The following is an 18,136-nucleotide window of genomic DNA, read 5'->3' as shown; positions in this document are numbered from 1 at the left end:
AGGCTAATTGTTGAGTATGTTCAGCCCTGTGTGTCTGGGTTCTATCATAGTTACTTTAATAATAAAGGAACTACACGCCTCCGATACCCTAAGAGAGTCCCAGTGCTATTTTTGAGGGTTTTAATGGATTCAGTACTTAGAATACCCTTGTCTGGAAAGCCTGTAAAACATCACAGAATATTCTAACGCCTCTTTTCTGAGGGCTTTCTGTTCTATTTTTTGTAGTCTTTCAGAGATGGTGGAGAGGGCTGGAATGAGTCTTGGGGCTCTGCAGGCAGCAGGAGGAATCCCATTGTTTTCAGGGTGCAGGGCTGGGGAGCTTCAGGATTTAGGGGCAGAGGTGCAGCGGGAGCCTGAGGCGGGGCTTGTGGGTTTCCCCCAGGGCTGCGGCGCCCAGCACTGCAGGGCAGTGTTTACGTGCATCCTAGCAACGGCTCGCGCGGGTGCCTGGGTGCCGGGCGACACTACAGGTGAGTGGCCGCGGTGGCATGCACCGTGTTGGGGCGAGCAGCCTAAATTTCCTTCGGACCTCTCTGTCCTTGGTTCTCCTTTCGTCTCTGCTCCATCCTACTGTGTCCCTCTTGGTCCCACTGTTGTGCCTCTTCAACCTTCTCAGGTCTTTGTCTCACCCTCTACCCAGCCTCTCCAGTCTCTCGGAGGTCTTCTTTCTCTCTACCTCTCTTCCACCGTCTCGGTTCCTCTTCCTTCATTCACTTTCCTCCTGTCCCTGAGCTGGCCTTCCACTCCTCCTTTCCCGCCTCTTCCCAGTCTCCTCTCCGCCTTCTGCTTGGCTTCCTGCTCTCACCTTGACCTTCACCGCCCACCGTTCCCCCACATCTTCACCACATCTCCACCCTCAGCACTTCAGCCTCAGGTTTGAAATGCACCTGCTCAGTGCCTGGGTCCTGTATCTTCACACCTACAGGGTCGAGTTAAATCGCACCTTGTTTATGTCAGTTCTGAAACTTCATTTCCTAGGGGATGCTGAATAGTTTCTTCATGCATAGAGTGGCTAGGCATGTCCTGGCTCTCCATTGATAATACACTTGGAGATTTACATAGTCTCCGAAGAACTGGATTTGTTACAGAGATTATTTTCAAGATTGTTGCGTTTTGTTAATGATAGAGAGAGCTTGGAGGGTGGCATAAAAGAAAAATTCTATTAGAGTTGAGAAAACTAGTAATTAGTCGATACAATTTTACAAACACACACAACACACACATATACTTTGTTCTTTTCTAACTCTGAACTTGGAAACATTAATTCAGAGATACCTGTTATATATTTGTTGTAGTCGTTAAGGTTAAAAGAACTAATGGATTGTTGACAATGGGGCTGGGAGACACTGTCTTGATAAACTGTAAGAGTTTGTTTGAACACCATCTGTTTTCCTTTTCTTTCCTAAGAGTATTGCTCTTGCTTTCTGGATTGTCCCAGAGTCTAAGGCATTCTTAGGGCTCCAGTTAATGCGCTAAAGAGGCTGTCCATTGGAGGGCTCCTCGTCGTTGATTGGGAAAAAGAATCTGCATAGATTTAAATGTAAGTTAAATTTACATTTCTATAAGAGTTTATTGTAAGTGAAAGAACTTTTTGCATGTCTCAGCTCCTTTTAAAGTGTCTTCTAAGAAATCACCACAGTGTTGCCTGACTGCCATAGTCACATATAATCTATAACACTCAGTTCTTTAGAAAGTGAAGGAAAGAGATGGTTCACACCCTGCAGGTACGATTTTGGAAGCAAAGATCACACTTATAATTAAATAGAGGCAGACCGTCCCCTGAAGCTTTTCTGGATTAGATAAAGCATTTGCACATTTCCATTGTTTATACTTATTCTCAGAACACTAGGTAACTAAAGTGCCAGGCACACATGCTTATGCATTTGACACCAAAGCACTTTCCGTCAATTAGGAATAGAAAAAAGAAATCACAGAAAAATCTGTACATCATATTTTGTTTCACCAACACCTAATTCTCTCTCTCTCTCTCTCTCTCTCTCTCTCTCTCTCTCTCTCTCTCTCTGTGTGTGTGTGTGTGTGTGTGTGTGTGTGTGTGTGTGTGTGTGGACAGACAGGGGGAGAGAGGGGGAAAGAGAGAGGGGGGAGGGGAGGACAGGAGAGGAGAGGAGACAATGTTAGAAGAGACAGAGACAGAGACTCACAGGAAAGTGGTTTTCTACAACACCTGGATATTATAACAAATACCTTGTAATGACACCTTAGTATTTTGAAACCAAGAGTACAGATAATAGTATTGTATAGGTAATATAATTTTAAACACTGATAATACTCTGTGAAGGAAAAGAATTGTAAATGTTTAAGCATCACTATATCTTAAGGAGTCATCCACTCTGAGATAGAATTACCTGAATGCGGTATGTCTATCTCCAAACTCAGGCTGATACCAGTGGTCAGAATGTAACTTAAATTTTCCGGCTGACATTGTCATGACAGTGTAATTTTCCAAGGTGCTGAGCTCTTGACTAAAGCTCCACATGGAACAAAGTATGCAAACTTTTGTTTCATTTATATGGTATTTCCAAGCCTGAAGTATCCAGTGCACACTAAAACTGTGAAAACTGGTTTGTTACTTTCATAAAGTGGAGGGAAATTCTAGACTGTCGTATTGCTTATCTGAAGTTTTCCAAATACCAAAGTTTTTCAGCAGAGTTCTTCCTACTGGGCATAAGAAGAAGATTTGTATCCTTGGCACTAACCCCTAAATGCCAATAATGTCTCTCTTCGTCATTTTGTAGCAACAAATAGGCATGTCTACAATGTTGCTCTCCTGCCCCCCAGCAGGAAATGGTCCTCTGGAGAGAGCTGCTGAACTCCTACTATTGAATTTCAAATTTTAATATGGTACAGAAAGTAAAATATCCACTATTTGTTAAACCTTGTGTTTCAAAGCCTTTTTAGGACAATCTAATATTCTGGAGGGAAGGTTTTAACAGCCAATGGCTTTACAAAATATAGATGATCTATCAATAATATTATTTTTAAAATAAGTTGTGACTTTGTTCTTATTGAATGTTTCAGATAAAGCCATATTTTTACATACTAATTTCTGTTTAGCTAAAGTAAAATATATTTTATTTGGATTTGTTTTAAATTTCTTGCTACACTGTTTTGATAACCTGTTTTAAAAAAAGACTAAAAAGTCTCTGCCCTGTCCCCACATCTGCCGCATTTACTGTTAAGAAAACAATGTTTCTGTTTTGCACACCATCTACAAACAGGATATATGGGACTCTCTCAGATACCCTGAATAAGCACAATATATTGTATGAATTCTCATCAAAAATTAAAATATTTAATTTTCAACAATTCACAGTCACAGTTTGATCCTATTTTTTTATTAACCCCAGAGGCATGTGAGGGACTTACGGCACTTGGAAGAGGGCTTTTCCTGCATCACTGCACCCGTTCAGAAAATATGACTTTGAGAAAGCCAAAACAAAAAAAATTAGTTTAATTGCCTAATTCTAAATGAGGTGTAGCTCAGATCAAATGTGCACTTCTCACTAAACCCCCAACCTCTTTGAGGGCTGGGAAGCAACACTCTCAATCTCTGATTCTGTTTTTCCATTCCTGAAGTTCTCTTTTTGAGCTTTCTGTCCAGCTGTTCTTTTTCTTAGACCCTTGGAAATTAAAAAGGCATTATTAACTTTAGGGCAGGCTGATATTGGAAACTCCTTCAATACGAGTTAGTTTTATGTAGTTATGCTTAGCTGTTTTATTGCATTGAAGAAAGTTTAGGTTGTTAAAAATGTAGACTGTAGGTTGGATAGTACTAGTGTAAAATCTTGAAGACAAAGAATGTTTGTATGAGAATGTGGAAGCCTCTAACTCCTTCTGTTTTGCTGTAGTTTGTGTTCTGTGGTTGGCTTGGAGTATTAACAGACCCATGGGTGTGGCGTTGACCAGATCGGCACAGTGGACAGCTGCAGGGTATGGAACTGGAACCCTGGAGATCACCCCACTGAACGAGTCAATATTGAATGAAATTAATAAGTTTGTGGAGTCTTTCATTTATAAATATCCCCAAGAGGCAAAATTCATTTTTGTAGAACCACTTGAGTGGAAAACAAATTTGGAGCCCTCAGCATTTGAATCAGGTTATATTATCAGGTAAGTTACTTAGTTGCTTCTAGAACTTAATGACAACTTTGTATAGAGTTTCACTGACTGGTAGAGGAGTCAGGCCTAATAATAATTCCCTGAACTGGATATTGCAGAGTGGACATACAAAGGAAACTTAAGAGTATTTCAGGTGGCAAACATGGGAGTTGTCTACTTTTTAATGTAAATGCCATGCCTTTTGATAGAGGATGCATTTTCCAGATCTCAACTTCCAATGTCCACTCCCTTTTCCTGCTTGCCTTTCCACTCATCTATATGACCTTCTGGATATTAATAGTTCCTAGTCTGTGATATAGCTAAATTATTATAGTATTTAACCATATCATTCCCTAGAAAGACAAGACGAGGGTGGAGGATTTTGCTCAGTGGAAGAGAAACTAGAACCCCGGGCTGGGGCCATGTCAGAGCTGCACCTACTGCTCCCCACCCATGGTCCTTAAGGGAGGAAATTCTTAGCAACCTGCTCAAAAATGCGATTTACAAAGATTCAACCACTAGCTTAAAGGGTAGGGTAACAGTTCATCTCTTTTGAATATGTATGTGAACATGTGTGTGTGCATATGCATACTTATGTGTGTGGACTTATAATAGCCATGGTTAGAAATACACATATGTTTCACTGTGTGCTGTAATGTGTGTATTTACTTAGCGTGCACCCTCAATTATGTAGCTTGGTCACTCTCTTTCTTGTTACTTGTCCCTTTTTGAGATTTCCTTTTCTCCCTTAAAAACTGATCTCATAAAAAGCAATTTCCCAGTTCTCTGAAGATTCCTGCAGATAGCTTTCTTCTTTCCCTTGGGATTGTTTGGACAATAAAGTCAAGATTTCATTTTCACAATTGCAAACCCATTCCTAAACTGCACTGAAGAGCCTTTTCTTAATTTTTTAATTTTTAATGGTGTGATGCACATTCCAAGGCTCACTATTTGCCCTACTGTTGCTCATTTATAGATGCCCAATTTTTGGTTCCTTCCACTTAAGTTCAATTTTTTTTTAAGTTTGGAAGATGAACTCAGCTGCAAAATCTATTAGAAACACATTAACTACTTTGTACAGAGATGGTTTTAGAGCAGATGACAGAAAAGTTGTCATCATACCTGGCCTCTGCACTACTTCTGTGTGCCAAGTCCAAACATGACCACATCTGTCTTCTTAGTGTTGGGATGCAATATACTTCTCAAATGTGTCACTGTTTTTCTTTCTTTTGAACAAATTCTTTTGACTTAGTTCCCATATGTAGACTTTGCCTGCGGTCTTCCTGCATGCTGTCCCCTCCTAAGTGGGAGGCTTGGACATTTTGATACCATGTGTATCTTGAAAACAGTGGCCCCTTGACTACTTCTGTAAAATTTGTTACGAAACTTTTGCTGTCCATTGTTTTTGTTTCTGACCTTTACTGAAGAAACCTTTGATGTTGGATGAGAGAGGTTCAGTAGTATCACTTACTGGGAATTAAACCATGCTTGTGTGGCTCTGATGAAAACCAGATGGGTACTGATTGCCTATAAAAAGGCAAAATTTACAGATAAGATTCTGTTCATAGCAGAAAATACTAAATGCTTTGTGTTTAACTCTAACTCTTGCTTCACACAACAAATTAAGGAATGGTCAATAACCTAGAGTCACTTTCCTGTGACTGTAAGAAAATACCTGAGACAATCAACTGAAAGGAGGAAAAACTTTGATACTTCTTTCTGCCTCACCCCCTTTTTGGGAACCATGATGAGGTAAAAGAAGTATGTGGTGGAAGAGTGCCTCATGGTACCTGGAAAAAGATGAAAGAGTTGGAAGACACAAAGTCCCAATGTCTTCCTCAAGGTCACACCTCTGGCATCTTAGTTTTCTTTCTTGTTGCTGTGAGAAAACACCTTGACAAGAGAAACGTAAGAGAAAAATGGTTTGTCTGGCTCACAGTTGTAGGTAATAGTCCATTATGGAAGAAGAGTCAGACTAGCAGGAGGGAGCTAATCACATCACATCCAAGGTCAGAGAGCAGAGAGGGATAAATGGACTCATGCTGCTTGCTCAACTTCTGTCATAGTTAGTAGTGTCAACTTGATGCAAACCCAGACGTATCTGGGAAGAGAGAATGTCAAGTGAGTGATTGTCTCCATCAGATGTACTTGAGGACATGTCTGTGGCAGATTTTCTTAATTGCTAGTTGATGTAGTAGGGCCCAGCCTGGGCAAGTGGGGTTGGACTACATAAAAAGGGTACCTGAAAACTCCAGGAGAACCAAGTCAGTAAGCAGGGTTCCTGTATTGTTTCTGCTTCATTCCTTTCTTTTAGGCTCCTTCCTTGAGCTCTTTTCATAGCTTCCTTTGATAATGGACTGTAGCCTGTAAACGAAATAAACCCTTTCTTCCCAGGTTGGCTCTGGTCAGTGTTTTACCACAGCAACAAAAAGCAAACCAGAACAGAGACTGGTGCCAGGAAAATGGGGTGATCTGTGATGGACCTGGCCATTTGGCTCTTATTCTTTGGACTCTTGTGGGAAGAAGGTGAAGGATTTTGGAACTTGAAGCTGGAAATGCCAAGAGTGTTCAGCGCTTACTGAGCTGTTGTAGGAGATTGGAACATGAGAATATCAAGAAGACACTGGGACTTTGGTTCTTCCAACTCCGACAGATGATGGAGGCTAATGAAATTTCAGGGGGATGCTTGAGAGTCCCTCAAAGACTCTTGGGAACATTTGTGTGATATTTTCCATTGGGAATCTGTGGTTTCTGGTCTGCTGGAGCAGGAGAATCAGGTATGGCTGACAAGAGACTAGCCTCACTAATTTGAAACCTTTACTTTGCTAGAATAATCAATGCAGCTTAGCTGGAGCTGAAAAAAAAAATCATCTGAGATTAATAAAAGACCAGAATTACCGAGGTACAATCTTCTAGGAAACACTTCCTCGGAGTTCGTACATAGAAGTTGTGGTCTAGAGGGGCCAAGACTGCATCTCAAAGTGGATGCTAATGTTGGCAATGTGTAAGACTTTCCCATGTGTTATGGGTTTTGAAGGCATCAAAGAGAGGAGCTGAGGTTTGGTATCATGAAAGGCTAATAGAGGCCATTGGCATAGGTGCTACCCTAGTTGTAGTGAAGTCCCCAGGATTGAAAGGGTCTTGGGAGAAAACTGAGGCTTGGCATGATAAGAAGCCATTGGTAAAAATAAAGTCTTGGTTGTAGTGGTGATTCCTGGATACTGGAGATGCCAAGAAAATTTCATGACCACCAAGGATAACAGTACATATGTAGTGGAGCTAGCCTGAGACTACCAGACAAGCTATGTATGCTGTAAATAGCAGAGATGGATAGGTAATAATAATCAAGCCTGTTGGAGCCCAGAAGATCATGAGCAAGTCCCAGATGTCAGATTGTAATTTTGCTCTGGATCTTTCTCCTTGGATTAAAAAGTTTGCAACTTATTTTGGATTTTTCAGAAACTCACAAAATGAGATTTTGGATTGTTAAAGAGACTTTAGACTTTTAAAGTTTTTATAATTTTAAAGACTTTCAGACTTTTAAAGTTGGACTGTGTTTTATAGTTTAATAGTAACACAAGGTCTTGGGGATAAAGAAAGGCTATGGTTTAAAGTGATGTATGAACATTACCAAGGGATGTAATATCATGGTTTCTGCCAACCTGAAACAAACATATTCCAGTAGAGAGATTCTCATCTGAAGAATTACCTCTATTAGACTGCCCTAAGGGCATTTTTAAATTGTCAATTGATGTAGGAGGGCCCAGCCCACTATTGGTTATGCCATTCCTAGTTAGATTTGCTTGAAATGGGTAAGATAGCTGAGAAAACCAGGAGAACCAAGTCAGTAAGCAGCTTTCCTCTGTAGTGTCTGCTTTAGTTCTGACCTGTAGGTTCCTGCCTTGAACTCCTGCCCAATCTTCCCTTCATGTACAGGAATATCCTTCAATGCTTGAGCATAAAAGCTGATGCTTCTGCTGTGACAATCCTTTGTCCTGTGCCCCTTGTTCTACAAGTCAGCTTTCTCTGCCCCAAGTCTGCCCTGTGGCTAAGCTGTGTCTTGTGCAGCTATTGATGGAACAATTATTCTTTAAGCTACGCTGGCCTGTATGTGTTCTTTGTGATAGCCAGTTCGAGTTTGACCTGCCTTCTCCTGGTGATTGAGCAACTGATACTCAAATCCAATCCTTTAGACGGACAGAAAAAATATCTTCTTCTTCATCCACCCTTCTGTTGTCTTTGGTACAGGTTCCTTTTGCTTTTGATTTGTTTTATTTTTTTTCCGAGACAGAGTTTCTTTGTGTAGACCAGGTTGGCCTTGAACTCACAGAGATCCTTCAGGCTCTGTCTCCTGAGTTCTGGGATTAAAATCGTATGCTACTACTGCCTAGTAGTAGGCTCTTATTGAATAGTAGCCTAGTAGTAGGCTCTTATTGAATAGATGAATGCAATGTGTTCCTCCTGGAACTACACCCTACATGTTAATCCTGCAGGAATGTTTGCCAATAGTTCTCCAGTGTAGTTTATTTTGGGGGAAATAGTTTTCATTTTCAAATAAACTAGTGTTCTCTTCTTGTTAATGTTTGACTTTTTTTTTTTTTTTTGTTTTTCGAGACAGGGTTTCTCTGTGGCTTTGGAGCCTTTCCTGGAACTAGCTCTGTAGACCAGGCTGGGCTCGAACTCACAGAGATCCGTCTGCCTCTGCCTCCCGAGTGCTGGGATTAAAGGCGTGCACCACCATCGCCAGACAATGTTTGGCATTTTTAATTGTTATGAATTAGACTTGTTCTCGAATATTTTCATTCATGTATACAAGACATACTGGTGATGCTTACCCTATATCTCCCTTCCAGCCCTGAGCACCCTCCTCCTACCCATAATTCTCATGTCTGTCTGCCTTGTTTTGTGATCCATTGAGCTTGACAGTTGTCTGTGTGATCACAGGCTTGGCATAGGCTTGGTGCCATCCACTGGAGCTTGGCAGGTTCTTCACCATGCCAATAGCCTGCTTTCACAAGCCTTACTTTTTTTCATCAGTTATAAATAGGGTTGAATTATATTCTCTGCAGGGTTATTTCCAACCTACAGAACTGTGTGTTGTGGGAGGCAATTGTACTATCATGAAATGTCTGTTTCCTTGGTCACAGCATACAGGTTGCTTTGTTTTGTTTGCAGTTTTGGTGATTGGAGCCCACGGTTCTACACATGTTAGGCAAGTGATGTGTCATTGAGCTGTGCTCCCAGCCCTGTTTAATGTTTGCTACTGAACACATTTTTTTGTGTGTGAGTTTTTAATCCCTAAAATACAAATCTCTTTTCCTGTGCTATTGTTTAGTTGTACATTTATGAGTAATTACTCTTTTGGAACATTAAAGTCCGTTGAAGCTTTAAAAATATTTTAGTATCATTTTAATTATTATATATTAAAATTTTAATATATATCTTCCTGCATTCCTGCTTTGTCATATCAATGGAGTATTTCCACAATTCCAGTTTGAAAGTCTCTCTAGTTGGACAGTGGTCTTCATTGTCAGCACCTTCTTTTGTTTAATATTTGCTAAGTTTATCTGTTATTAAACATGTATATGGTGTGTGTGTGAGTGTGTGTGTGTGTGTGTGTGTGTGTGTGTGCGCGTGCGCTATGGCGTGTATGTCAATGTCAGAGGACAGCTTTTAAAAATTGTTTCTCCCCTTCCATCATGTAAGTTCCAGGGGTTGATGAGTCATCAGATTTGCTCAGCGGGGTCTTTAATGTGTTGAGTCTTCACTCCAGCCCAGCCCATTCTTCTTGAGTGGGGTACAGTGTTTTTCTTTCCAAGATGTTCAGATGTTAGAAATGATGAAACTGAAGTTTCCTTTTGTGCACCCTGTGGTGCTGTCGCTCTCATACCTTTGCTGAATTATAAACTTCAGCTGGTAAGCAGTGAGAGACACCCCACACACACTTGCCTAGTTCCCACCATGAGTTTCACTAGCCCAGTTCAATGGCTTTATGTTTTTGGCTGTCAGTCTATAGCTCATCCCTATGATCATCAATTTACCACCGAGTGACCATTCTTTTAAAGGAGTCAGTCACCTTTAGAAATGGCCTTCATCCTACAGAGTATCCCAGGAGCTCGTTATGTGGAAAACACAGTTTCCACACAGATGTCATGACCAAGTTGGCATGTATTGTATGCATTCAGTTATCCCACAGATATTTAGTCAGCATCTTCTAGATGCAGTTACTAATTGAGGCACTGGAGATGGGTACCAGGCAGTACCACACTGAGAGAGATCCTGTGGTAGCTTATTGTTGTTGCCACAAATGACCACCAGACCAGCTACTCTTCCGGCAGGCAGCATCTAAAATGAATCTGCAGGGTGAAAAAAATCAAAGTATGATAGGGCACATTGATTCTACTTTGCAGGAAAATATGTTCTTCCTGTTCATAACCCTTCCAAGTTTCTTCCAGTTTTTGGCTTGTGTCCATACACAGCTGTCACCCAGCTTCCATCTTCTTAAGGATCTTTACCTCCCTGTTTGCTTCTGATAGTACAGAAGCAGAGTTGTCTTCCTGGGTCACACTCCTTAACTTAGTTTGCCTGCTTGTCTGTCAGTTCAATCCCTTGTTTCCTAAGGGATTATTTTGGGAGGCTATTATTCTGTCTCCCACTGTCTCTTTCTCTGCTTAGTGCCAGTTGACTGGGGTAAATGTCTCTCAAAGACTCCTGTGATAAAGTCTTGGTAATCAAGGAGATGGAAGGAGCTTTAAGAGATATGCCAACTAAGAAATGCCAAGCTTTTGGAGGCCTGTGTCTGAATGGGGATGTCGGGACTCAGCCCGTCTTCCTCCTCACTCCTTCCTGGGCTGTGCACTGCCAGGCTATGGTCCCAACATGAAAGAGCCAAATGATTGAGGACCAGAGCCTCAAACACTGTGAGTTCAAACCAGCCTTTTCTGTTTTAAGCTAATAGTCTCAGGTATTTTGTTACAGAGCCCCAAACTAACACAGCACCAGAACTAACAATAATCTGAATCTGCTGCATTCGCTCTTTACGTCCAATTGGAAATGTTTCACATCTACTCCCCACATTGCAGCTTCGGTACAGACTGTGGGCTGTTCAGATGCAAGTACCTCTCGGGGATATCAGCATGTAATGAAATAATGTCTGCAGTAGTTGGTTGAAAGACTAGACATGTAATTCATGCTATAAGTAATAGAAATCTATCAATATCACTCATGAAACTCTTATTTAAATTTCAACCAAAAATAAAAAATGGATAAAGCACAAACCTGGAAAACTAGGGAAAGGCCATTGGGGGTAGATGGGAGGTGGGGATCGGGGGAGGAGAGGAGGGAGGGAAACTGTGGTTGGTATGTAAAATGAATGAAAAAACTTAATTGAATAATTTTTATTCTTGAAACGGAAAAACTGCTTACAATGCTAAGGACACAAGAAACTGAATTATGGGGTTCAGAGTGGGGGGATAGCCTGAAGAAGGTCCTAGCTTGCCTTTCTGTTCGCAAACACGAAGTGATGGAGGAGATTCCCAACCACTAATTACTGTGGCATAAAAATTTTCACAAATAAAGTAACATTGGAGAACCCCAGAGTGTGAGTGCCTTGGTGGGAGCTTGTTCAAAAGACCCCAGAAAACAGCAGATTCTTTGAGAAACAGACCTGAAAACCATGGTAAATTCTAGGAACTGTGGGGATGATGTCTCCAGGAGGACTGGTGCCCACAGTGGCTGCTGGGAGCTTTCGAGTTGACACTGAGCAGGAGAGTGTCCAGCCAGTCAGTTCTAGTTCCTGGAGATTGGGGGTAGAATGTAGAAATATCTTCATAATGTCTTCTGGCGTGAACGTAACTTCAGTTTTCTTCTCCCCACCCCCATTTTGTAGTGAAATGATTGCCAAATCAGAAGAAGTTGATAAAGATGGAGAGCCCCTGCTGTTTCTTTCTGTGCCTCACATTCAAGTCAGGAGCTTTGGGCAGCTGGCACAGTTGTTATCAGCTGCCAAAGACAACAAGCTGCAGGAGGCCCAGGCCTGTATTGAAGGTGATATGGACTCTCCACTTGGCATTTGAGCTTTCAGACACACAATCTTGGAGGAAGGGGAGACCTTTACTATATTTACTTCAAAAAAAATCTACCATGTAAAAGATTAAAAAGTCATATGTACCATTTCATGAGGATTGTCATTCATTTCCCTTGGCTGAGCTGTTAGTGCCCACACCCAGTTTCTGCTTTACATGGAAAGTCTGATGTGTCAGGGGCAGCCTTCTAGGTTTCTCACTTTCCTCACACGGCTTCTGGAAGGCCCAGTGCCCTGTGGTATGTAAGCTCAGGTCAGCAGACAGGTTCCAGGACCAACCTCTTGGAAGACCGCATTGTGCATGACGTCTGTTTCCTCCAAGATGAATTTGAGCTTGTTCACGGGCAGAGACAGCTCTTCTCATGTTCCTTTCTCATTCCTCAACCATCACAGACTTCTTCTGTGAATAGTTATGTGCATTCAGCTCCATGAGAGAGTTTCTTTTTGTTGAAGAGATACACTAACCTCATTATCATTCACCCATAAGAGTCTAATGTGGAAAGTACTGTGGTAGTTGCCTCTTAAACTTGGGTTACACACATTTCCCATCAGGAGAAACACCCACTCATAGGTAATGATGTATCCTATGTCTTTTGTGGGCTTAGAATAGGTGACTAGTGAATTACAGGAATGTGGTTAAAACTAAATTCTGCCTACTTCTATGTGAGGTGAGAGAATGCTCCTTAAAAATAAAAATGTTAGGGCTGGAGAGATGACTCAGTGGGTAATCACACTTGTGCAAACATTAGGAATTGAGTTCAAACCCCAGAACTGACACAAAAATCTGGGCAGAGGTGACCCTGGCACTGTGGGGATGAGACAGGCAGGGGTCTCTGGAGCTAATTGCCAGCCTAGATCCAGGTTCAGTGCAGACTCAGTATTCAGGAGGGCAAAGAATGATAGAACAGAGTACTGCCGTCCTTCACGTACCTCTGCAAGCATGACTGTGTGCAAGCAGCTTCATTTTATCTCATTCCAGCTGCTCATTGTATAGCCACCTATACAACAAAGCTACTACTTTGAGTAGGGATGAAATCCCTAGTGCAGAGTCAGATTCAAGACAGTTAGCAGAGAAGACATAATCCGGGGACCACTGTATACTTGTTTTAGCTAACTGGTCATCATTCTTTGATGAATTTTGTCCTTTCTGTAAGGTCATGCTGTGTAAGGTTCATAGCACAGGATCATTTGCAAGTCAGATCTTCCCTTGCTGTTTATTTTTTGTCTTTTTAAAAATCTTTATTAAACAACAGTCACAAGGAGGGTCAGTTGAAGTGCTTGATGTGTGGCCTGTTCCTTGGTTCTGTTTTTTGTCTCACATCAAATCATACGAAGCAATCTCCTATGGCACAGCTCACTTTCTGTTGGCAAGGTAAAGTCATCATTTCAGTGTTGTTAGACTATTAGAATTTGTCTTATGCATTGTCTCTCCACATCCTAATAATTTCAGAGTTTCATTTTTCTAGAATGTTCTGTTCTAAACCAAGTTTCTCTCATTTCCCCTTACTTTTAACTATATTGTTTTTGACTTTTACAAACTCCACTTTTTGCATCCCTGGGATCCAGTTTTGTTTCTGTATAACCCTGGCCAGGAGTTTTTACTTGTCTTCCACAGCTTGGAACACAGGCAAATGCTGGCTACATTGATTTTCCCAACTCTTATCATCAAGAGGTTCTGTGTGCACCAAAAGGCACTGAGAGGTTAGGCACTTCAAGCATGTGGAAAAATTGTAGCAGACCTGTAGAGAGAAGGAAAAGAAAGGGCTTAGGAATGGGGAACAAGGCAGGCATAGACAGGTGCAGACAAGGAATGGGAAACAGTTGCAGGCATAGCTTTTGTAGGCAAAAGTATTCTCTTCAAACCAACTCCGAGCATGTTAGTTGAATGTATCTACTGCACACAGTATCCTACAGTCAACATAAGAAGGGCGTTAGTCTTGGTTTTGGTCTTACTAGAAAGAGGATATAACACAAGATATAACAGCTGATATAACACAAGGAAGAGCATATGAAGAGGTTGAAGACAGCTCCTAATACAACAGACTCTCAGAAAGAGAGAGGAACCTAACAGGCTTGGCCAGAGATAACTGAATGCAAGGAGCTAGTTAAGGAGAATTTGGTGGGATTTCTTAGTCTTTGTATCTGGATAATCTTTAATATTTATATTGATAGATTTTTTTTATCAGCTAACAGAGACCCTATCGTGAAAATCTTGGGCTCGGATTATGGTGAAACGAAAGAAGATTCTACTACCTTAACTATTCTTGATACGATCAACAAAGACAATGAAACGTATACCAAAAGGAAAATTGCCATCCTGCTGAAGCAACTGGACCTGCATCTGCTCAATCATTCCCTTAAGAACATCTCACTGTGAGTGTGAAGAGAAGCAGTTCAAGACTAGTTACAAAACTATGCTTTCAGTATTGTAGAGAGGAAGTTACTGCTGTTAACATTTCAGTTTACAGGAACAAAATGTCCATTCTATTGTATTTATTTATACAAGATCTAATGACAATTTCTTACCAATGCTAGGATAGTCTAATGGGGTTTTCTTCAGGCCAGAAGGCTTTAAACACCTGGCTATTTTCAAAGACTCTTTAGATAATTGCACATATCATTAAGCGGCAATACAAATAGCATGCAGGGTTTATATAGGACAACTTGTGCTTATATTTCTAGTATTTTTTAGTCTGTGGTACTCTTATTATGAAATGAACACTTGGGAGTAGGCAAGATGGCTCAACAGATAGAGACAGATGCTGCTAAGCCTGATGACCTAAGTTCTACCCCTTGGTGAAGGGAGAAAACTGACTCACACAGCTTATCTTATGACCTCAATGCATGGCCTGTTGCCTGCACATGTGCCCACACACAGGTACACACAAATAAAGAAGCAATTTTAAAAGAAATTGACATTTGTGTGTATTTAGTGGTATTGTAGATAGGGTTTTCTTTTCTGTTTACTTTTTAATTTTTCAAGATTTTAGTTATGTACCTACTGTATGTTAGGACTTTCACTCTCATATCTCCATTTTTGAGAAACTCTTCCCCCTCCCACTGGTTCATTGGTCCCCTTTGTCTTTCTGGACATTTTGTCTTCTACTTACAAGTCATACATGTATGTATAATATATACACATGATTTTCTTCATCAATATAAAACCTAGGTTTTTAAAATGGTTAAAATGACTTCAGTATTAATTGCAAATAGGCACACCCCCCATCACACACGTTATGGAATGTATCCATGTGTTTCATTTTGACTCTGTTTCAAAGCACTTGATTTTTTAATGTTTGTTTCAGAGAGATCCGTTTGAATCCAGCGACGTTTAAGAAAGACATTGAGCTGCTCAAACGTTTTTCCGGAAAAGGGGAGCAGACAGTGTTGGAGTCAATTGAGTACACTTCAGGTTTGTGACTTCTCAGGTTAATTTGACATGATTTATATTTTCATAACTGTGTTTGAAACACTTTCCCATGGTTGTATTCCAGTTGAATATTCAAGATAATGAACTCTCTTATATCTCACAACACTGATTTTGTTGAAGCAGATATACTTTCAACTTGCTAAGTTGAACTCCTCCTACTTATGGTTTCAGATTATGAATTTTCAAATGGCTGTCGCGCCCCACCATGGAGACAGATTCAAGGGGAGATTTGTTATGTGCTGGTGAAACCACATGATGTGGATACTCTGTGCATCACCTGCAGTGCAGAAGGAGTGTTTTTAAATGGTGTAAGTACTTTTTAAAGAAACATAGCAAAACAGGATGTCTAGGGTTCTGTGCTAAGCATGTGAGGGATATATGGCTTATATTGTGGGGTGCGTCCTGATGGTTGTAGACAAAGGAGCATTGCTCTGAGAGACAGAAGCCTGATCCTTTTCCATTCATCTCCCAAATGAATTCCAAACCATCTTAGAATCAGCACTGCAGGGCATGGAGCCAGGTTTTGAAAAAAAGGGCTTAGAAATAACCCTTCCCACATCTCCAAGCTAAAATTCCTTTAACAGAATTTGTTACATGTGGATTAAAGCTAGAAAAGGGCAAAAGAATAAGACAGGCAATTTTGGAAATATCTGTAGTTTATATCCCAAGAGTTCAAGGGCAAGGGAACAGAAGAGGGTCTTCAGGGCTGAAGCGAGGAGCAAGAGCCCCAGCTGTAGAGTCCCCTTCTTGGCTGCACTTATTTCGGTGGAGCTCAGAGAGAGTCTTGACAAAGCAGGCCTTAGCTTGGGGGTGTGGATGCTGCCCAGTTTGTGCTGATACCTTTGGAGGTGGCAACCTGGGACCTGAGCCTGTGAAGGTGGAGCACCAGGCTCCCTTAATGACATCTTGGAGACTCTGTGGGAGAAGCAGAAACTGGACACTGGACTCAACTATTACATGGGAAGCAAGAAAAGGAAACCCTATTACTGGGTTGGCCCGCTGGGACAGTGGGCACTTTAGAAGAAGTGACATTCTTCCTTTGATCCTTGCTGTCTGAACTCAGACAACAAACCAACCTACCAAAACAGAAATTGAGTTTAGATTCTAAGACTAAAGATGAAAGTGATAAGCAGCATACAGCCTCTGAGATCCTAGGTTAGCACATGCGAATTCTGGTCTCTTTTTGAGTTACTGAACTCACTAGGAGGAGCTCAGCCACCTCCTCAGTAATCTCATCTTTGGAATCTTAGGCGTGAATTTGGGATTTACAAGGAGGTTTCAGGTCCAGACTGAGAACCCCCCCCCATCACAGCAGTGACTTCACAAGGTCTTAGGCCCTGCCTGTGTTGGTTTGAGGGTCCTAGTACCACCTCTAGGAAGACCTTATGGAATCTTCTGGCACCTTTGAGTGCTTTTCTCTCATTAGTAGTTAACTTGACTTATTTCTGCATGCAGAAAATAGGTCATAATTCTGCTCATTGGTTTGTGTGGTTTTTTTAGAAAAGTAAAATTTCTAGTAGAAAATATAAAAGAAGAAATGATTTCTTTTCACTTGTAGAGAGGAGCAAGCAGCTCATGTTTCTATCAAGGATTAGATTATGAAGCATTAAATATTTCTTTCAGATGTAAAAGAAAAATTCAAACACCCAAACCAGAAAAACTTCCAATTCCCAAATATTAAAAACAGTATAGTTGTGCTGGTTGAGACTGCTCATTAGTTTCCCAGAAGTCCAGACCCAAAATAATTACTCAGAAACTGTATTATTACAACACTGTTTGGCCTATTAGTTCATGCTTCTTATTGGCTAGCTCTCATATTTTAAATTAACCCATTCCTTTTATTTTATATTTTACCACGAGGCTCGTGGTTTACTGGCAAGGCTTTAGGCGTCTGTCTCTTCCAGGGCTACATGGTATCTCTCTAACTCTACCTTCTCTATCTGCTTGGAATTCTGGCCTTGTCCTATTCTGTTCTGCAATAGGCCCCAAGCAGCTTCTTTATTAAACAATGATATTCACAGCATACAGAGAGAAATCCTACATCACCCCCCCTTTTCTGTCTAAATTAAAAGGAAGATTTCAACCTTAACATAGCAAGACTATATACAACAAAACAGTTATCAAGCAAGAATTTTAGTCACAATATTCATATCTACTTTATCTTTTATCATAACTAAGGAAAACTATAATTATAACTATCATTTCTTCAATTTTATCAAAGACTCCAGAAGAATTTCATATTGCCTAAGTAAACAGGAAGTGCATTGTAAGCAACTTCCAAAACTCTAGAATTGACAGAGACATCTTGCTACCTGGACAGTCATCCAAAATTCTTCTGTAACATTGTGGGCAACCATATTTAGCCTATAGGCCCATAGTATCTGGCAGATTTTTCCATGAAGTTGGAAATTCCAATGATAGTTCTGCCTATACTGGCAGTTTGTCAGTCACTTTTTTCTGTGTCCTTAAGAATGTCTGGTAGATTCTTTTTTTTTTCTTTTTTT

General features: G+C 40.8%; 1 protein-coding gene across 1 annotated transcript in view; it reads left to right on the top strand.

Moving 5' to 3' along the window:
* Positions 1-385: 385 nt before the first annotated feature.
* Armc4 (armadillo repeat containing 4) overlaps positions 386-18,136 on the top strand; it is a 162,113-nt gene continuing 144,362 nt past the window's right edge. Inside the window, exons 1-7 of the mRNA XM_005354824.3 lie at positions 386-470; positions 1,408-1,540; positions 3,870-4,131; positions 12,008-12,165; positions 14,389-14,575; positions 15,508-15,614; positions 15,804-15,940. Coding sequence (XP_005354881.1) covers positions 3,908-4,131; positions 12,008-12,165; positions 14,389-14,575; positions 15,508-15,614; positions 15,804-15,940 — 813 coding nt within the window. The 5' untranslated portion in view covers positions 386-470; positions 1,408-1,540; positions 3,870-3,907. The remainder of the gene's footprint in view (positions 471-1,407; positions 1,541-3,869; positions 4,132-12,007; positions 12,166-14,388; positions 14,576-15,507; positions 15,615-15,803; positions 15,941-18,136) is intronic.

The sequence above is a fragment of the Microtus ochrogaster genome, chromosome 16 (genome assembly GCF_000317375.1).
Source record: "Microtus ochrogaster isolate Prairie Vole_2 chromosome 16, MicOch1.0, whole genome shotgun sequence".
In the NCBI taxonomy this organism is placed as follows: Eukaryota; Metazoa; Chordata; class Mammalia; order Rodentia; family Cricetidae; genus Microtus; species Microtus ochrogaster.
Note: the sequence above shows the minus strand (reverse complement) of the source record. Positions and strands in the feature narration are given on the sequence as shown.